Consider the following 20,763-nt stretch of genomic DNA (forward strand, 5'->3'; position numbering starts at 1 on the left):
AATACCTCCATCACTACTGCACGTGTCCCAGAAGCGAAAATGATACATCATGAACCAGGAAGAAGCCTGCGAACAAAACACACTACAAACAAAACATCTGACGATTTAAAGAAAATATTGCCTTAACTGTGTCATTTCTTCAAATGTTACCACCTGGTAAAAAGTACCCACCTGACCCAAAAGAACAAGCTAACTACACAGACCGTGTATAGTACGTGCTCATGATGCAGTTCAACCTTTAGTGAATAAGATAACAGCACTGTTGGAAAAAGTTGCCAATGGCAGAACGACGCTTCCACCTGGCTGTAAAGAGGATTGTGCGTGATGATGATGAGGTACCGTATACAATTTTCCTATATGAATGTGAAATAGCATCTATTTGTATTTGGTCGCAGAATCCTTTAGAGGATTATTCTACTAAGGTCAAAAGTGCACACGTCCATCACAAGCACTCCACAGAGTGGGGGACATTGAGGAACTTAAAGGACAGCAGCAGTTGGATTTTAGGAGAGATAATAGAAAAATTAGAACACATCTGGTAGGAAGCCCCACAGATAGGAGTAGAGGATAGGGGTCAGAGGTCGTCCGACTCAAACCGATCACAGGAAATAGGGTAACTGGCCAAACAACAAGCTGGGCTTTTGTCCAGACGGGCCGGCTCCAAGGCTAGAGTCACAAAGAGTGGGGGTCTTCGTGTAAAAGGTATTTATTTAAACACAGTTGTCCGAGAATATGTTGGCAGTTTCGTAATGAAGACCTGAGAGAGACAGCAGCCTTGAGTTTCCTGCATTTGCCACATTGGATCACGTCTGGGTCACCATACCAGCTGGGTGTGAGCACGGTCCAAGTGCCCGCCACAATAGTCTATTCCGGGGGTCCCCAAACTACGGCCCGAGGGCCAGATACGGTCCACCAGCGCCCAAAATCCGGCCCGCGGGTAGTCCAGAGTAAAAATTATATATATATATATATATACACATATATATATATATATATATATATATATATATATATATATATATATATATATATATATATATATATATATATATATATATATATATATATATATATATATATATATATATATATAATTTTTTTAATCTGTCCTTTCGAGCCCATCCATCAATCCATTTTCTAACGCTTGTTACTCTCGGGGTCTCCTAGCCGCTCAAGCAAATCATATTGTCGAAAAATGCATTTTCCCATCGATAACATGACATCATCACGTGCATGCTCTTTCAGTCAATTAGTGCACGAGGGGGAAAAAATGGCGAAATCGTTGGGGAAACGTAAAATAGACTCCGATTGTAGAGTTTTTAAACATCAGTGGACAGTGTAAGGAAAAGTCAGTTTTGTCTAATCTGCAATGAGACAGATCATATATATATATATAAATATATATATAGTCAAGATTTCTGTGGTTTATCCATTATACAGTGCTCAATACCGGGGTAGAGCGGAATATACGTTAGGTCAGGAAAAAACACAGAGGCTATTTCATCCCTACAAGCCTGTTTCGCAGGTTTCCCTGTTTTAAATAATTTAAAACAGGCTTGTAAACAGGCTTGTAGGGATGAAATAGCCTGTGTGTTTTTTCCTGACCTAACATAAATATATATATATATATATATATATATGTATATATATATATCCCAGCCCCTGGCCAATTTTTTTTAACCCAATGCGGCCCCCGGGTCAAAAAGTCTGGGGACCCCTGGTCTATTCAGTGTATTGTTAAATCACATTTGCAAAATCCACATTTCAAATGCATTAGCAGGCTGCTCTGCGTGTGTAGTAATGACTTCTAGTGTGTTGCTTTTAACAAAACAGCTCTACAAATAAAGATTAGATGACATTAAAAACAATGTTTGAAGCCCAGCAATAAATTAATGCAGTCATAGTCATTATATGCATATTGTTGATATCTACAAGCAACCTTGCATGTAAACATGACAAAACATGTCTGTGCGCCCACGCCATACTTTATTTCCATTTTTAAATAAAAGTATTGCAGCTACAATATGGCAATATGGCACACGAGTGCAGTTAAACAGCATGGTAATGTGTTTTAGTATTACGAAACATGCATGTACATTGAACACTTAATAATAAATACAGTTAGTCCTCTTTTTGTAGTGAAATTAGCTTCTTCTTTTTTTAAATAAATATTGTGGCTGAGGCTGGTGAGACCAGCAAAACTCTGAATTTACTGCACCTAGAAATAAAAAAAACAACAATGTTTTTGTCACCATTAGAAAGACTGCATGCATACAAAAATAGACAACTATTTTGACAATTATTTTTGTATTTTACAATGCGATTTCCTTATTGCCAAATGTTAAATCCCCCCACCGCGTGAAGGGACAACGTGGTGTTCTCCTCTTGTTGTTGAAAAAAGTACAATGTACATTCACAATCACTGAGGCACAGCACTTGTTAACAATTTGTATCCCAGCAAATATCCTCAAGACGTTGTGTAGTAATGTCATAATATAGATTGTTATTAATCATACACATAACAAAAATGGCGTGTACACCCAAAATAGTAATTCCTCTGTATGATCAGCTGCACAGAGCGCCAGCAAAAAGTGAAGGGAAACAACCATGCATGTGAAACTCTCCATCAAGTCCATGACAGGGACACAAAGTGCTTTTTTTTCCAACCACTTCAAACTAGGGCTTGGCCTTTTGGAAAAGTTCTCCTCCTCAAAAACACAGAAAAGATGTGAGAGAGGTACCATGAAAGAAAAGGGAAGAAGAACAAATCTGGCGCCTTTTCACCTGCAGCGATGAGACGGCAGCTGAGGCTTCGCACGTTAGCCTAAAAATCCCATGGAGCGGTTTGTGTCTTGAAGAGGGACATTCTGAAAGAAGACGAGACTTGGTGTTAGTGTTGCAAACCGTGCCGACGTAGTGAGAGCAATGTGGTCGTACGTTGAGAGAATTGTGGAGGATGCGAAGGCGGTGAAGCTTGTCGTTGAGCAGGGGGTCGTTAACCCGGCGAACAAACGAACGCTTGTACTCCAGGCGGCTGGAGGATCTGTGGTCAGCTGAAGTGGACAGACTGGTCTGCTCCAGAGCTCGGTACAAATCCCCCACAGAGTCCGACTGTAGCCTCAAGTCTCGTCCGTGCCCTTACCAAAAAGAAAGAAGATTTTTTTATATACAAAAACACTTTCTCATAGAGATTTAATGTTTAATATAGAGCGGTGTTTCTATGGCAAATGAACTTGATTGGGGCACAATTACAAGTTCTGCCTGGCAACAGGAGCACGGGTAGGTTTGTGATGTAAACAGGAAAAAGGGTTGACAATTTGTTTGTAGTTTCACCACTTCTGCTTAGCAGCCAGGGGCGAAATCTTTTTATGTAACCAGGAAAAATAATTGAAGGGCCTCTCTAATGCTGACAACATTAGAACGTATTATATAGTTTTGGGCCTAAAATTATGTCTAAAAGTAAAATTCCCCCCAAAATAGACACACTAGTGATTTTAGGCTTCTTTTCTTCTTCTTTACACTTTGGAACGCTGCATCAGCCTGTCGACGTCACCTACAAAACACTGGAGGAAATTTTATATAGCATAGTATGTGTTTTGGTAGCATCTTCATACCAAATCACGTTATTTTTGAAGGAATGATCAAATATGTCTGCCAGATGCATTGTTGTGGGTTGTATCAATAGGACTAAAGCAGAGGTTAGCCATTTCCAAATTAAGGCAATAAGTATGGACCTGTCCAGTCAAATTGAAGTGTAGTTTGTAGAAATCATTTTAGATATTCTGACTTCAAAGAGTTTTGTTTGGAGTTTGGATGGAAAACATTTTTAAAGAAGTCAAATGTGTTCCCGAATATCAGGAGCATCTTCAAGAGGAGAAAGATTCAGTGAGAACATGTGGAAAACCAGAGAAGGAAGAACCGACTCGGTGTTCGGTAAAAATGTGCTTCTCAACGCTACTGAGCATGAGCACTCATGCGCATCAACGCTAAATATATAGCGAAAATATATTTTCCGAAAATGTCATTAAAATACCTCCATTAATTATGTCCGAAACCCGTTACTCAAAAACGAGACTTTTTTTTTGATTGAGACTTTTATTAGTAGGTTGCACAAAAAGTATTCACTAGTATTTTTCTTTGCGTCCTCTTCTACTGATGTTTTTCTCAAGATACTTGAGCATGAGAAAACACAGGCTATGGTGTCTATGGAAGAGCAGGGAAGTCCGGAAATAGCTATTCATTTATATTTATATTTTCTGCTCATTATATTGACCATATCAGTTTTGAAGTAATCATGGACCAGGGGGACAAAAACATAACTTTAAGTGGTTAAGATAATAGTTTAACATTAGTTTATCCCCCCTGTATATCCTTAGAAATGGATTTCAGTTCTGTAGATGACCTCACACCAAGAGGGGGCGGCATATCGAGTCTGGCGATGGAAGGGGGCGTTAGCTACCCATTTTTTTAAAATTAATTGATATCAAGGGAAATGCCTGACAGATTCATTTTCAGGAAGAAAAATACATTAAGTGAACTTGTTTGGTCATCTGGATGCTAAGGGTACCTTAATGTTAATGCATCTGCCAGGTAGTTTATTCACTATACTTTGTAGTTTACAAGATACAAAATGGCAAATGGTGTGTAATGGCTAACATTCCTGGGATATTCTACGTTTGTACATTTTCAAGTGACATTGTAACACATTTGGTGCCTATACATGTAGGAGTTGTATCAAAAATGTTGCTTGCGAGAGATGCATTGTTGTTGACAACTGTTACGTATCTCACCAGACTTTTTCTGATTCCTAGTGCTTTGTGTTAAGGTCACTTAACACAAAGCACTATACTGCAAACAAGAATTTGTCAAAAGTGAAGACAATACAGTGGTAACTCAATTTAGGAGTGCCCCAACTTAAGAGTGTTTTGAGATACAAGTTGCCTGTTATGCTTTAAGTTGAAAGCAAAAATGTAAGTTACAAGCATTCCCGCTGGTTATTGGTGTAGCAAATGTCACAGTGAACCCTATAAGATCTGCCCAAAACATCCGGTCTTACTTGCTAGCATTAGCTTATGGCTAGAGATGGATATTACTTTGTTTTTACAACCATGGGAAGGAAAGTGCTGAGAAGACTAAGTGGATAATGTTCATAGAATTAAAGAAAAACAAATTATCAATAACATGACTGAGTGTCTAAGTTGGTATCACTGCAAGTCTGCACCATACTGAAGTCAAGAACACAGTCGAGAATGTTAAAATAATTAGACTTAAGACAAACTTTATTGATCCCGAAGGGAAATTGTTTGCAATGTCTAAACGGCAGGCATTTATGCATGAAAATATTGAGCAGCTGCTGATGGTGTGTTTGATGAAGGAGCAGCTGGAAGGAAATGCTATAGAAGTCCACTCCGAGGTAAATATATACTGTACACTATTATTACTTCATACATACTTGCCAACCCTCCCGTTTTTAGCGGGAGAATCCCGATATTCAGCGCCTCTCCCGACAACCTCCCGAAAGAGATTTTCTCCCGACAAACTCCCGGTATTCAGCCGGAGCTGGAGGCCACGCCCCCCAAAAAAAAAGTCTGCCGCAGCTGCGATTGGACCTGACCAGCCTCCGGGTACAAGTACTGGAGTACCAATTGCTTGCCAGGGAAGATCTTCCCCAGAAAGCAAGGATTGACCGGTTTTGGGCGATGCTAGGGAGAGATGGAAGATTCCACACTCTCGTGCATTTGATGAAAGCACTTTTGTGCGTGCCACACAGCAATGCATCATCAGAGAGGGTGTTCAGCATGGTTAGAAAAATAGTGACAGAGAATAGAAAGAGGATGGACAATTCAACCCTTAACAAAGCATTGTACTTTCAAGTACAACAATGAGTAGATGAGTGTTGTGTGTGTGTGTGTGTATCTGTGTAAATAAATGAACACTAAAATTCAAGTATTTCTTTTAATCATATATATAATAAAATATATATATATATATATATATATATATATATATATATATATATATATATATATATATATATATATATATATATATATATATATATATATATATATATATATAGCTAGAATTCACTGAAAGTCAAGTATATATATATGAAATACTTGAGTTGGTGAATTCTAGCTGTAAATATACTCCTCTTAACCACGCCCCTAACCACGCCCCCCGCCCCAACCACGCCCCACCCCCACCCCCGACCAAGGGCCCCCCCCACCTCCCGATATTGGAGGTCTCAAGGTTGGCAAGTATGCTTCATACAACTACTGTAGTTGTTAGCAGTACATTCTGTTGCATTGTTTTATACAATATTTATTATCTAGAGGTTAGTTTTTCTTCTTAAAAGTCATTTCTGGTTAAAATGGTGTTTTAGGGGAGCTAGCATTGATTTCAAATTATCACGAGGAGATGACATGTTGACTTGAGATACAAGTGTTTTGAGCTCAGTCATGAACCAATTAAGCTCAAAAATGTTGCGATTTTATAAACACATACTGTGACCTTTCATGACATTTTCAAACCTTACCTATCTTGCTCAGGGCCAGGGGCGCTGCCTACAAAATAAGTCAACTTGTTCCAGTTAAAATGATGACCTATTTTCTGCACCCAAAAAAAGCCCAGAAACTATGAATATTCTAGTCACAGTGTATTTGAACAATATTGACAAAGTGGTGTTTCTAATAAACGGATACTACGCTCATCTTAGAAGCTTTGCAATGTACAGTTACAATATGATGCTTTGTTTGCTGCTTCTCCAAAGCCTGCACAATGACTGCTGAGCAAAGCGAACATATAGAGCAGCACACATAAACGACATGCAGAAAGAAGCTTCGAGCATGCTTGTTTTTGGTGTTCAGTGAGAGGATGAATCCAAGCTGTACCATACAAACACTGCCTGAAGGCAGTGTGACATCTCAAATGAGGAGGAGCCAGAGGAAGAGTGGGGAGTAAAAAAAAAAAAAGAGAAGTCAATGAGATGGAATGGACTAAGACACTAAATTTCCTCACACAGAAGAGTGCCCCAGAGCTCTGCTGCCTTCAAGTCCAATTCAATAAAGACCACAAACACACAACATGATAGGATGAGATTTTTGCAAAAGATGTAAAACATGCTCCTTGAGTCATCATCGGGTATCTAACCTATTTCTCTGGGCCGCTCCAGCTGGTAGTGTCGAGGTGTTCTGTCATCTGACACACTGGCGGCCAGGATGGCGTGAAGGCCGCTGTCTCGGGGTAGCGTGAAGCTGCGAGGCTTCCCTCCCGCCTCTGAATCCACACTGGACCTGATGGGCAGGGGCAAGGCTCGGTACTGTTCCTGCAGCAGGCTGCGCTGTGCAGGCAGCGTGGACTGCCTGCGGTACTCCATGGCCAGTTGGTCCCTGTCCCCCGATAGCAGAGGGTCCTCCACAGGATACGTCTGGAGGAAGTGCATTCTGGTGTTGCTCTCCATCTGGTCTTGCCAGGAGTTGCGGTGATTGCTCGCCTTTTGCCCAGGGGAGATGCCGCCATTGTTGCTGCTGCCGCCTTCCTGAGGCTCCGAATGGTAATCCTCATGAGAGGAACGAGACTGGAAGGTGTCCGATGAGGAGAAATGGCCACGTTTAGGTTCCAGGAAGGGGCTCACCTAAATACAATCAAATGTTAAGCAATCTGTTTTTAGGATTCTGAACTATGGGTTTTAGGAGCAGTGTGTGTGTCTTTAGATTTAGGGGTTGCAGGCCATGTGGGTGTGTGTGTAATAAGGTATTTAAAGACAGCACATACACCCGTACGGAAAGGAAAGACAAAACAGGAAATAGGATATAGAATAGAGGAAAGAGGACAGGAGGAGAAGATACGTTCGGGTGCCATGCACACTTTTTGTTTACCGCTTCGCTTCGCTTGATTTGGCTACCCAGCAGGCACAAGACACTAATCCAACGCTGATTATACATACATGTCCTTTAAAACTGACTTTGAAACTATGTTGCAAAATAATTGGTGTCTAACGTTGGATCCACATTGTTGGTTGGGAAATGACCAAAATTCAAAGGTCAAAGGTCAGAACCCAACATTGATTAAACGCCGTCAAAAAGCATGTTGTTTCAACATTAGGTTACATTGTTTTAATTTCTTGTGCCTGCTGGATATATACAGTATTTCATTTTGTTTATCATTAGTCATCTTATTTTGTTAAACAATTAAAAACACTTCAAATTCACTCAGGAGTCAAGAGAGTCATTCAAGAGCCAAAACCCATTCTTATCCGCTACACTGTATTTTTCATACACTTTACTGAATAAAAAGATCAACTCTGAAGTCAAATTCAAGTACTTTCAAGATGCATTTTTAAGTTTTGCCAGCACCTTACATGTATAAAATATGCATACTCAAAATTGTTACCTTGGTGTTTTGCATCTTTTTTAGTTTCTTCCAAACACGCTTAACCAAGTTTCATTGACTTACATCACATGTAGTGAGTGGTGTTCTAGCTTCAATGGCGCCCTGGCCTGGACAGGACCCTCTTTCTTCCCTCCCCCAATGTTACAGTAGGCAGAACATGATCGCCAGTAGAGGGAAGCATATATACTACCACTGCAGAGTTGTGTATAAAGAGAGTATATGGCCAACTCGGTTTCAGGCAATCTCCTCAATGATTGGTCAAAAGGCACTCACCACTACAGGGTGCCATGCTTTGAGCTAAAGCTATGTGATTGCGGCCTTTCGTTGTTAGTTTTTCGACGTGTAAAAATGCCCTGTTGTGCAGCATGGGGCTGCTCTACCCACAGTAAATGTGGAAGGATTTTTTGAATCTCAGTAAAACTAAAATATTGCAATTCGGTAGCAGCTAAAGTGAAAAACAAATACAAATAGACAAACATTGAAAGAGTAAAATAATCCATATTTTCGGTGTAATAATAGATGAGAAAAGGAACTGGAAATATCATAAAAAATATACAACATAAAGTGACACGAAATAAGTCAATAATGAATAAAGCAAAATATGTTGTGGACCAAAAATCACTCAATATTTTCGACTGCTCGCCAGTGTTACCACATCTGAGTTATTGTGCAGACATATGGGGGAATAAGTACAAAAGTACACTGATTCACTTAGCATGTTACAAAACAGGAAGATCAGTTAGAATAATACATAATGACTGATACATAAAGTGATTACAAACACATTGGAGGCAGCCACCAAACTTGACATATTTCACACACAACCAACAATTCTGAATGTTGGTCCAAAGTCAATGAAGATTTTGGCAAAATGAAAGTAATAGGTTATTTTTTTGGTCGTTCTATGTATTTGTTTACGTTTATTGCGTCGTCGAGTGCGTGTTAAGAGTGCCTGCTGGTCTCTAAACACTGCAGGAATGTAGCAGCAGAGTGTGTCAAATATGGCTGCAAAATTATACTTTCACGCACTAAATGCATGTTTTATTGTAAGTTTATGACCTGGAGTATGTTTAGAGCAGGGGTGGGCAATTAATTTTTACCGGGGGCCGCATGAGCAACCCGAGCACTGCTGGAGGGCCACATCGACAATATTTCAATAAAATTTTGCTCAATATTATTTTTGATATATACCGTAACATAAATAATAATAATAATAAAAATAATAATAATAATAATAATTAATAATAATAGTAATACTTCAACATAGTGTGTGTAACAGCATTCCATGACTAATATAAATAAATTAACATTAATAATAGATGACAGTAAAATAAGCACACGTATGACTGAGGAGTCGTATGACTGAGGAGTCATAGTGTAACTTTGTGTGGTGTTTGAGTTGTCCGACTTTTTGTGTGGCCATAAACGCACCAGTGGTTTGGTGCTATGCGTGTTGGTGACAGATGACAAGTTGGTTTTGGCCTGGTTTGTACGGCAGAAAATGACTAGTTTTTCGAGATAGAATTGTTTTACTCATGTTTTTGGTGTGGTTATGTCCGAATATAAACAGTTTTGCTCAATAAAGTGATCGATATAATTCCTGTCCTCGAAGCATCTCGATAGACGTTACAATAATTGAACGGTGTTCAATTGAACGGTGTTCAATTGAACGGTGTTGACGAACACCGTTAGGGCCGCTTGTTGTCACTGTCACTCAAAGTTGCATTGCAAAATTACACAGAATAAATGTGTTTATTTTGTTTAGAATTCAGATGGGATTTGATTTGGTGCGCGGCATATATTTGCTGCGCGCAGCGGACGCTTGAGCAGTGCGCAATTGCGCAGGCACGCACCTTAGAGGGAACGTTGCTTTGCAGTCCATGTCTTCTTGAAAACACGCCATTCTTCATCAACTTTTCTCTTTTTAGCGTCTCGGGTGTAAACCGTGCATCACTTGTCGCTGCATGTGCACCTTCACTCGCAGGTTACACACGGACACATGCCCATAAATAATACTTTTCAAAATAAAAGCAGCACAGTTGTATTGCGCGCACGACATAGATGTTTTTTCAACTTTATTTTGTAATTTGTGATTGCAGCTGTTCACATTCACTCACAATCACGCATACGTCCACACGGAAGTAATACAGATAACGATTTTCAAAACAAAAGCAGCACCGTTGTATTGCATACTCGACATAGATACTTTTTTAAATTTATTTTGTAATTTATAATTGGCCTCACGCGGGCCGGACAGGGACGCACAAAGGGCCGGATGCGGCCCGCGGGCCGCAGAATGCCCAGGTCTGGTTTAGAGCTATGAGACGTATTATTTCCATTTATTTCGTCGGAAAAATTAATGTCAAAACAACAACAGTTACATGCATCCGGGCACCGCCGCACACGTCCTTGGTAGCAGTCATGGCGCTTGTAGTCTAGTAGGCCATACTCTCTTTAAACGTGACTCTGTACCACTGATTGACAAAACACATAAGAACATTTACAATGTGTTTTTTTTTCTGCACGGCACCCCCTACAGAATGCCGCCCTGGGGAAATTGCCCACGTCACACAATTGAACATGTCCAAATACGAGAAAACTTGATTTAATCCTTCAAATATAAATACATGAACAATATTCAATTTAATAGAACACTTTTATGTAAAGATCCGTAATCTTAACGTTTCTTTTATTCTATGTATCCTTTTAAATTCCAAGTACTTTTAAGCAATCTTTTTCAAATGTAATTCTAAAGCTTTAAGTTCTAAAAATAATTTTAAACATTTTTAATAACTTTTAAACCCTTATGGTAATACTTTAAAAGCCTACTGAAACCCACTACTACCGACCACGCAGTCTGATAGTTTATATATCAATGATGAAATCTTAACATTGCAACACATGCCAATACGGCCGGGTTAACTTATAAAGTGCAATTTTAAATTTCCCGCTAAACTTCCGGTTGAAAACGTCTATGTATGATGACGTATGCGTGTGACGTCAATCGTTGAAACGCAGGTGAGCACGGGTGTTGATGAGCAGATGAGGGCTGGCTGGCGTAGGTGGATAGCTAATGTTTTTAGCATAGCTTTGTGAGGTCCCGTTGCTAAGTTAGCTTCAATGGCGTCGTTAGCAACAGCATTGTTAAGCTTCGCCAGGCATGAAAGCATTAACCGTGTAGTTACATGTCCATGGTTTAATAGTATTGTTGATTTTCTGTCTATCCTTCCAGTCAGGGGTTTATTTATTTTGTTTCTATCTGCAGTTAAAGCACGATGCTATCACGTTAGCTCCGTAGCTAAAGTGCTTCGCCGATGTATTGTCGTGGAGATAAGTCACTGTGAATGTCCATTTTGCGTTCTCGACTCTCATTTTCAAGAGGATATAGTATCCGAGGTGGTTTAAAATACAAATCTGTGATCCACAATAGAAAAAGGAGAGAGTGTGGAATCCAATGAGCCAGCTTGTACCTAAGTTACGGTCAGAGCGAAAAAAGATGCATCCTGAACTGCTCTCTAGTCCTTCACTCTCACGTTCCTCATCCACGAATCTTTCATCCTGGCTCAAATTAATGGGGTAATCGTCGCTTTCTCTGTCCAAATCACTCTCGCTGATGGTAAATGGTAAATGGGTCGTACTTGTATAGCGATTTTCTACCTTTTTAAGGAACTCAAAGCGCTTTGACACTATTTTCCACATTCACCCATTCGCGCACACACATTCACACATTCACACACTGATGGTGTAAACAATCGGGAAATGTGAGGAGCCTTTCAACCTGTGACGTCACACTACTTCCGGTAGGGGCAAGGCTTTTTTTTTTATCAGCGACCAAAAGTTGCGAAATTTATCGTCGATGTTCTTTACTAAATCCTTTCAGCTAAAATATGGCAATATCGCGAAATTATCAAGTATGACACATAGAATGGATCTGCTATCCGCGTTTAAATAAAAAAAATTCATTTCAGTAGGCCTTTAATGCTTATTGACTATAAAATCCCCCACTAGGTGGTGCTGATTTTCTTTTCTTTTTCATGTAATACAGTACATATTTGAATTTAATACAGAACTGTAATGCAATTGCAAAATTACTGAGGATAAGGATTTGAGCAGAAATATTTTATTTTTCTATCATTTTAATTTTCCTTGACTTTTTTAATTTAATACAGAAATTACTGTGCTTCATGAATTATGCCTAGTAACAAATGCTCAGGTATCTGAAAGTATTAAACCCTAATAGAAATAATGTATTTAATGATTAATAATTGCAAATGGGGTGGTAAAAATCCCCCACTAGTTGTTGCTGACTCTTTAAACTAATGAATATTTTATATTTATACAGCAATTGCAAAATTACTAAGAATAAATTACCATGATTAAAGCCCAAATATTTTGTTTATGTAATTTCAATTCTCTTTTGCTTTTTGAAACTTAATACATTAATTATTTTCAGGAGTGCTGCTTAGCAACAAATGCTCAGATATCTGAGAATATTAAACCCTTTGGGAAATAATGTATTAAATGCTATTAATTGCAGAAGGGGTGGTACAAATCCCCCACTAGTTAATGCTCTTATTCTTTTTCTATACAGTATTTTATATTCAATACATACTGTAGCTGTAATGGAATTCTTTTTTTTTTCATTTTTTTTTTTTCATTTTTATTTATCTCCTTCATTGATGTGCATCTTTGATAGACAATTATAACACAATTATTCAGTTACACCGTTACACACCAATGCCTAAGAAGGAGCAGGATGAAGAAAAATCTTATATTTTCCTGCCCCCTTCACATAATACATAGTCTTACTTAATGATATGTGAACCAACAATTACATCTAAATATAACGAAAACAAAACAAAACAAAAACAAAAAAACACAAGTGCAAAACTTCACGAAGTACAAACTGAACAAAAAAACAAAAGAAGTAATATACACCTCACGGGATGATACAAAACAAATACAAAACCAGGCAAAAAACTAGTAAATTAATAAATATAAAGCAAAATGTAAACACTTATGGCTGTCCATATGATTTTATTGTTCTGTCTTTATATATTTTTTTCAGTTGGAATATATTTTTTACAATCTTTTATCTCATTATAAAGAGAATTCCATAGTTTAACCCCCACCACTGATGTACACATTTGTTTTAAAGTTGTCCTTGAATACTGATGTTGGAAATGACCTTTTCTTCTATGCTCTTCATTCTCAGAAGTGATGACAAACATTTTTTGTAAATTTGCTGGTAATGTTTTGCTTTTAGCCTTGAACATGACACATAATGTCTGTAACTTTACTAGCTCCTGTAATTTCAATAAACCTGAATTAATGAATAATATGTTAGTGTGTTCTAAGTAATCTACTTTATGAATAATCCTTATAGCTCTTTTCTGTAGTTGATACAATGCCTTTATGTTACTCTTATATGTGTTCCCCCACACTTCCACACAGTACCTGATATATGGCAATATAAGTGCACAATACAATATGCGCATTGCCCTATAATCTAACACATATTTTACCAAATTTAATATAAAAATACTCTTAGACATCTTTTTCTGTACATGTGCAATATGAGATTTCCATGTCAGACCGTCATCCAGTATCACTCCTAAAAATCTAAGTTCAGAAACCCTTTCAATATCAATTCCATTTATTGACAATTTGATCGTTTCCTCCCTTTTCCTCTTACAAAAAATCATGAACTTTGTTTTTTCTACATTTAATGATAATTTATTGGCAACAAACCATCTCTTAAGTTTAATCATTTCCTGTTCAATAATTTTTGATAATGCTTTTAAGTCGTGTCCCGAACTATAAAAGTTGGTGTCGTCCGCAAATAATACAAATTTCAATAACTTTGATACCTCACATATATCATTAATATATAAAATAAACAATTTTGGTCCCAAAACCGAACCTTGTGGAATTCCACATTCAATCCTCATTTGTTCAGATGTATTAAAATCCACAAACTCTTGTCTATTATCTAAATAACTTCTTAGCCAGTCTAAAACTACTCCTCTCACACCAAATGAATACAACTTGGACAAAATTACTGAGGATAAATTAACAGAATTGGAGCACAAATATATTTTTTTATATAATTAGAATTTTACTTTTGAAATTTGATACATAAATGATTGCACTTCATGGATTCTGCCTAGCAACAAATGCTCAGATGTCTGACAATTTCTGTTTATGTTGGTCGCTGTGTTTGTTGATAGGTAAAGAGATTTCATCAAAAGTGATTTATGTTATCTGTGCTGTGAATAATAAGTGTCGGAAGAGAAATCCTTATTTAAAAACAACTTCAAATTTAAGTAAAAGAGTACTATTTTTAATCATCTAAAAATAACACTGCTGTTACTTACTGATGAAGCCCTGGGATACGTGTCATAAGGTGGTGGTGGACTGTCCTGTTTGCTCATGGAGGACATGTCCATGTCCTCATGGTCACTCTCACTCCAATAATCTATTCAGGGACAAACACAGCAGATATTTGAAAGGCAGGTGATATTGCTATCATACAAAATGTTCTTGCATAGATACCAGTTGTGCCTCTGAAGTGCTGTTTAGGTCAGATCGAGCAGCATTGTAGGTGTGATTTTGAGGTGTACTTTGAGTGTGAAGATGCGAGAACGCCCTGTGAAGTTCTCCGGAGGCGTTATGCGTCTTCATTTTTCATTATGTAAGAGCCCCCCACTACCCCTTCATACATCAAATGACAGGCCAGTTCTCACCCACACACCGCCATCGCGTAGGTTCCTACCCAGGTTCCTCGAAATAGAACCATGATCTGCTACAAGATTTCCTGCACATTTGGGATAATGTGACGTCTTGCACTCTTAAAATGGGCATTGTGTCCTTATCTTTTTTGTGTCTAATGTGAAATTGATAAGAAAACATGCTAAAAAAAAGTGATTCCATGTTTCCAGCTCAATATCCTGCATGAGTCAGATCCTTTCAACTTTGACATGTGAGTGGGAGGCGGTGCTAATTATGCCTCACGTTGGCGAGAGCTTTACTGAAACACACTGTTTAAAAACAGACTCGGTGGGATAGCTGAGGTTTATTTATCACAATAGAAAATATGAGCTTAAAAATATTATTAATACTGTTCTGTACGTTGATAAAGTAAGACATATCTAAGATGGTGGTGCTAACAGCAAAAATAATTTGAGTGCTTCAGGATGTTCACAACTTGTATTTAAAGTTAAAAGTTAAAGTACCAATGATTGTCACACACACACTAGTTGTGGTGAAATTTGTCCTCTGCATTTGACCCATCTCCTTGATCACCCCCTGGGAGGTGAGGGGAGCAGTGGGCAGCAGCGTAGCCGCGCCCGGGAATCATTTTTGGTGGTTTAACCCCCAATTCCAACCCTTGATGCTGAGTGCCAAGCAGGGAGGTAATGGGTCCCATTTTTATAGTCTTTGGTATGACCCGGCCGGGGTTTGATCTCACAACCTACCGATCTCAGGGCGGACACTCTAACCACTAGGCCACTGTTGAATTAAAAGATGGGGTTCACCCTTCACTACAGCCACCCCCGTGACCCCGAGAGGGGCAAGCGGTAGAAAATGGATGGATGGATGGATTTATGGGTACACCCTTCACATTTTAGTAACTAATTCATTAACTAAAGAACAAAACGACATAAATACAATTTGGTTATAATTTTTAGTCTTTGCACAGCAGGGATATTCAACTAAATTGTTTTGGGGGCCACTTATCCATAAAGCTATAAGGAATGGGCTGGACATCTTCCTTCACTGTTAGTCTTATTTTGTATTTTCTGGAGAGCCAGTGTCCTCTACAGTAGACATTTGATTTTGGTCCATTTATTTTGTGTCAGAGTTACAGGAGCGCTGTACTGCTTTTCTACGTAAACCGTAATCAAAGACCATCTCTCTGACAGCACTCTTGTGTTTTTAAGAATGTGCTGCAAAAATGTGAGTTTCACATGTTTTTTTCAACTGAACTCGCAGGCTACCAAAAGAGAGGACCTAAAATGTAACTTTGAGAAACGCTACTAGTATACAGTGGGGAGGGGATTCATATGGCCCCATTCGTTGCGGTTTACCTGACACATAGAACGTGGCCAATTAGGGGGTTGCACTATCCACTTTAGTCGCCAGATGGCATTAGAGTGTTGAATACCTTAAAATGTATTTTGTGGAAATTCCAAATTTGACCACAGCATCAGTTGCTGTGTAGAGTGGCACTCTGATCATTTTAAGCAGAATGCATTTCAAAATGACTAACCCCCCACCCTCTTCCACTCACGGGAGAACCACCCAAGAATGGGGCCATATTAATTCCTTCCCTACTGTAACTTAAGAAGTTGAACAAATGACAGCTGACTGCATCTGAAGTAAACAAGCTACAGCAATGCCTTAGTTAAGAGAATCAAGATACCAAAAAATGTGTAACTGCCAAAAAAAGGAGGATTTAATAGGGGTGCCTTGCGGAACGCCTCAGTTGTGCAACTCACATGTTGAGACCCCAGTGTTCTATGTTTGCTAGCAAGGTTAAAATGTCAATACAAGTATCTGCCCATGTTATAACAGTGTTCCAAATTCATCTTTACAACAGGAGCGCTCTGGAGTTTTTAGGAATTTGCTTCAAAGAGGTTTGTTTTCAAAGTTTTTGAACTGAGCTCGAGCCTGGTATAGTGTCTATCCCGGGCCGGATTTAGCCCCCGGGCCACCATTTGAAAGGCCCGGATTACAGATTTACTGTCACAGTGTAACAGTGGTCATCCTGTACACGCTAGTCTCGAACTAGGGTGCACAGACAGTGAAACCTCGATTTACGAACTCAATTGGTTCTTGAACAGGGTTTGTAAATATAAAAGTTTATACATTGAAAATAATTTTTACATAAGAAACAATGTACAAATTAACAGAGGGCAGGGCAAAAGTCCATATTATAGTAAAAGTTTGTACACTTTGAAAGCAATATAAGCGTTATACAGTAATGTACAGTATATCAAACAAACATCAACTTTCTATTTAATAACAAAGCCAAAACAAGAGCTGATTTGTAGACACCCTGCCAACACGCACACACACTGTCACTAGCCCTGTGGTGCGCTCAGTTTGAAATCACAAAACTCCTTAACTTCGACAGCCAGGTTGCTACAATGATTACACTGTAAAAAAAACGACCGTAAAAACTACGACAAGCAATTGTTAAACAGCAACAGTAAAACTCTGTAAAATCCAAATAATTGATAACAATAGTTAATGCAGTGGATTTACCGCAAACCAAGAAACAGTAGATAACCTAAATGACAATGGTTGTAGTACGTAGAAAACACTTGACTTTATTGTGAAAATAATAAAAAAAATTGTACAATGCAAAATACTGTAATGTAACAAGCATGCAAATACTCTAACATTTACGGTATAGTTATTTATAGATTAAAGACTTTGTAGGTTGTACGTTTAAATTTACATCATACCTTGATTGTTCTAGGGGTTTGTGTTAAAGCATTAGTTAACTAGATAACTTTTGGCTCACAACATGTTTTCTTGTATTTTTTTGGCAAGTGGTTTCCGACATTGAGGGGTTATGTCCATGTGCTTCATTGCAAACTGCATCGAAATGAACCATGCTGTGTGTTTGAGTGTGTTGGAACTGGTTGCAAGTAGCTATTTAACTTTTAATAGCTCACTTGAAGGAAATTATTGCGGAAGGCCATGTTGTGATTTATCCAGTGAAAAGTTTGTACAAATACTTCCAAGTTCAAATCCTCATGTACCGCTCACATGTCTCGGAAACACAGGCATTTTGCAAATAGTAGTGTTGGTGAAAGGGCAGCACAGTTGAGAAATGGTTAACGCTCGTGGCTCACAGTGAGGAGGTTTTGGGTTCGATTCCCGGGCTAGGGGTCTTTCTGTGGGGAGTTTGTATGTTCCCCTCCCACCTCCAATTATATGCACCTGGGGATAGGCTGATTCGCAACACTAAATTTGGCCCTAGTTTGTAGTTGCCATTATTTTACCGTAACTTCTATAGTTTTTTTGTGAACAGGTTAACAGTATATCCGTTTTTTTAATAGTCATTTACACTAAGCAAAAAAATGTATCAACTGTAAAATTAACGCATTCAACATCAACATACCGTAATGTCCATCGTGTATGTATTTTTTACAGTGAATTCCTGGCAACCATAGTTGCCAGTATTTTACCTAAAGCCCTGGGAGAGGGGAGGTACACATGGCGCCACGACCAGGTACTGAAGGCAGTAGCAGACACCATTGGCACTGGAATCCAGCAAACACCAGCTCCCAGTCAGGCACAACATCTCCTTCGTCAAGGCAGGGGACAAACCACAGGCTGGACGTAAGGCCCCAACCGGACTGCTAGCCACAGCCCGTGACTGGCAGCTTCAGGTGGATCTCGGCAGACAGCTGAAGTTTCCAGAGCGCATAGCCAGGACATCGCTGAGGCCAGACCTTGTCTTAACTTCTGACTCTACGAAGCATGTTGTGCTGCTGGAACTTACAGTCCCCTGGGAAGATCGGATGGAGGAGGCCCATGAGCGAAAGAAGGCCAAATACCTTGAGCTGGTCGAGACATGCAGAGAGAGCGGCTGGAGGACCCGCTGTGAGCCTATAGAAGTGGGCTGCAGGGGCTTTCTAGGGCAATCTGTACATCAAGCATTCAGACTTCTTGGAATCAGAGGCTTGCTGGAGAGAAAAGCCACCAGAAATATCAGTGAGGCTGCTGAGAAAGCCTCAAGGTGGTTGTGGAACAAGAGGGGAGACGGATGGAGTAGTTCGCTGCTTGGACACAAGCCGGGGCCTGATCAGCCCCGGTTCGGTCGCCCAGGCGAGGGTGTATAGAGATCAAAGACCCGAAACACCCAATGAACCTCGGTTCTTTACTGATGATGTGTTCAAGCTGCACCGCAAGGTGTTTCTCAAATCTACCGTAAATTGTGCAGATTTTTTTTTTACAGTGGAGAATCGAAAAAAAAAATCTGGTTTGCCTTGTTGGTTAATCTTCTTTGTAGAGATCCACCGATATGTTTTTTTCAGGGTTGATACCGATACGGATTATTCATACTTGTTACGAGGAAAATAACCAATATTTGGAGCTGATATTCATTTGCAGTAAAAGATATTTAAACATGAATAGTATACGTGAGTAAACAGCTGGACAAGGCTTTCAGTTGTTTTTTAACATTATTTTTAGGAAACATCAGACCAGTAGCGACATAATGTTTTACAAGGCGCTAATGTTGCGATTAATTTAGCAGCAAACAACGTCAGAGTATGTCACAAACATCTTTATTACGTGTGTCTAAGAGGCGCATCAACATTTGCATTTTAAAATATGGTAAATCTCATGGGAACATTGGTAAAAATATGGGATTTCTTATAGGTGAGACATTTGTCTTACTGGATGTTACAGATAGAATGACAATGTTTGAGCTGCTCCTCTTTACTTATATGTTAAGTCTCCAATTCAAAATCAGAATGATCCTTATCAGCCAAGTATGTTTAACACATAAAGAATTTGATTTAGTAGATTGTGCTCTCTTTTTTCAATGCAAGAAACAAAAACAAAACAAACAAAAAAACGCAACAAGTACGAGAGAGCGCAGTACTGTGGCGGCCATTTGTGGCGTCATTATATTTAAACAAAGTTTGGATTTTTTAAGCAGAAATATATTTTCTGTCATCTTTATGTCCATCCATCTTCTACCGCTCTGTCGAGTTATTATTCAGAGGTGTGTACTCGAGTCACATGACTTGGACTCGAGTCAGACTCGAGTCATGAATTTGATGACTTTAGACTCGACTTGACAAAATGTAAAGAGACTTGCAACTCGACTTAGACTTTAACATCAATGACTTGTGACTTCACTTGGACTTGAGCCTTTGGACTTGACAAGACTTGCTACTTTCCCCAAAACCCAAAGATTAAAAAATTATTCAGGAGGGCTCCGTATCTTTCATTTTGTACGTGTGTGTCTATCAGCGTGTGTGCTCTCAGTACAATAGCCAATCAAATTAGATCTACGTTGTTTTCATCCCACAGCAATCATCCAATAAAATTGCAGGACAACCAACGAACAAGAGTTGTCAAACAACGCGCCAGTGAGAAAAAATTATGCCAAAGTTGGTTTCGTTCGGGTATAAAAACTACGACTTGGTCAACAAAAAACAAAATGCAGTATGCTAAACATGCAGTTCGAATATTACAGACGGAGACGCAACAACTTCCAACTTCGTTCAACATTTGAAGTTGCACAAAGAATAGTAAGTTTTGAATATAAGCTAACGTTTATTGGCTAAGTAACGGGACTTTTGCTTGCTGTGTAGTTAAATCAGTGAGGCTGTAAACTCA

At 38.9% G+C, this 20,763-nt stretch overlaps 1 protein-coding gene across 10 annotated transcripts in view; it reads right to left on the reverse strand.

Annotated features, from left to right (window-relative positions):
• Positions 1 to 1,969: 1,969 nt before the first annotated feature.
• Positions 1,970 to 20,763, reverse strand: part of LOC133650538 (connector enhancer of kinase suppressor of ras 2-like) — an 88,640-nt gene continuing 69,846 nt past the window's right edge. For 9 of the 10 annotated variants that reach the window (XM_062047891.1, XM_062047889.1, XM_062047885.1 and 6 more), the window contains exons 19-22: positions 14,772 to 14,872; positions 7,153 to 7,636; positions 2,938 to 3,137; positions 1,970 to 2,867 (exon numbers count right to left, since the gene is read on the reverse strand). In XM_062047891.1, coding sequence (XP_061903875.1) covers positions 2,820 to 2,867; positions 2,938 to 3,137; positions 7,153 to 7,636; positions 14,772 to 14,872 — 833 coding nt within the window. In that variant the 3' untranslated portion in view covers positions 1,970 to 2,819. Of the gene's footprint in view, positions 2,868 to 2,937; positions 3,138 to 7,020; positions 7,049 to 7,152; positions 7,637 to 14,771; positions 14,873 to 20,763 lie in introns of all 10 variants that reach the window. The other variant, XR_009826236.1, reaches the window with a different exon arrangement.

Source organism: Entelurus aequoreus, linkage group LG05 (assembly GCF_033978785.1).
Source record: "Entelurus aequoreus isolate RoL-2023_Sb linkage group LG05, RoL_Eaeq_v1.1, whole genome shotgun sequence".
Lineage (NCBI taxonomy): Eukaryota > Metazoa > Chordata > Actinopteri > Syngnathiformes > Syngnathidae > Entelurus > Entelurus aequoreus.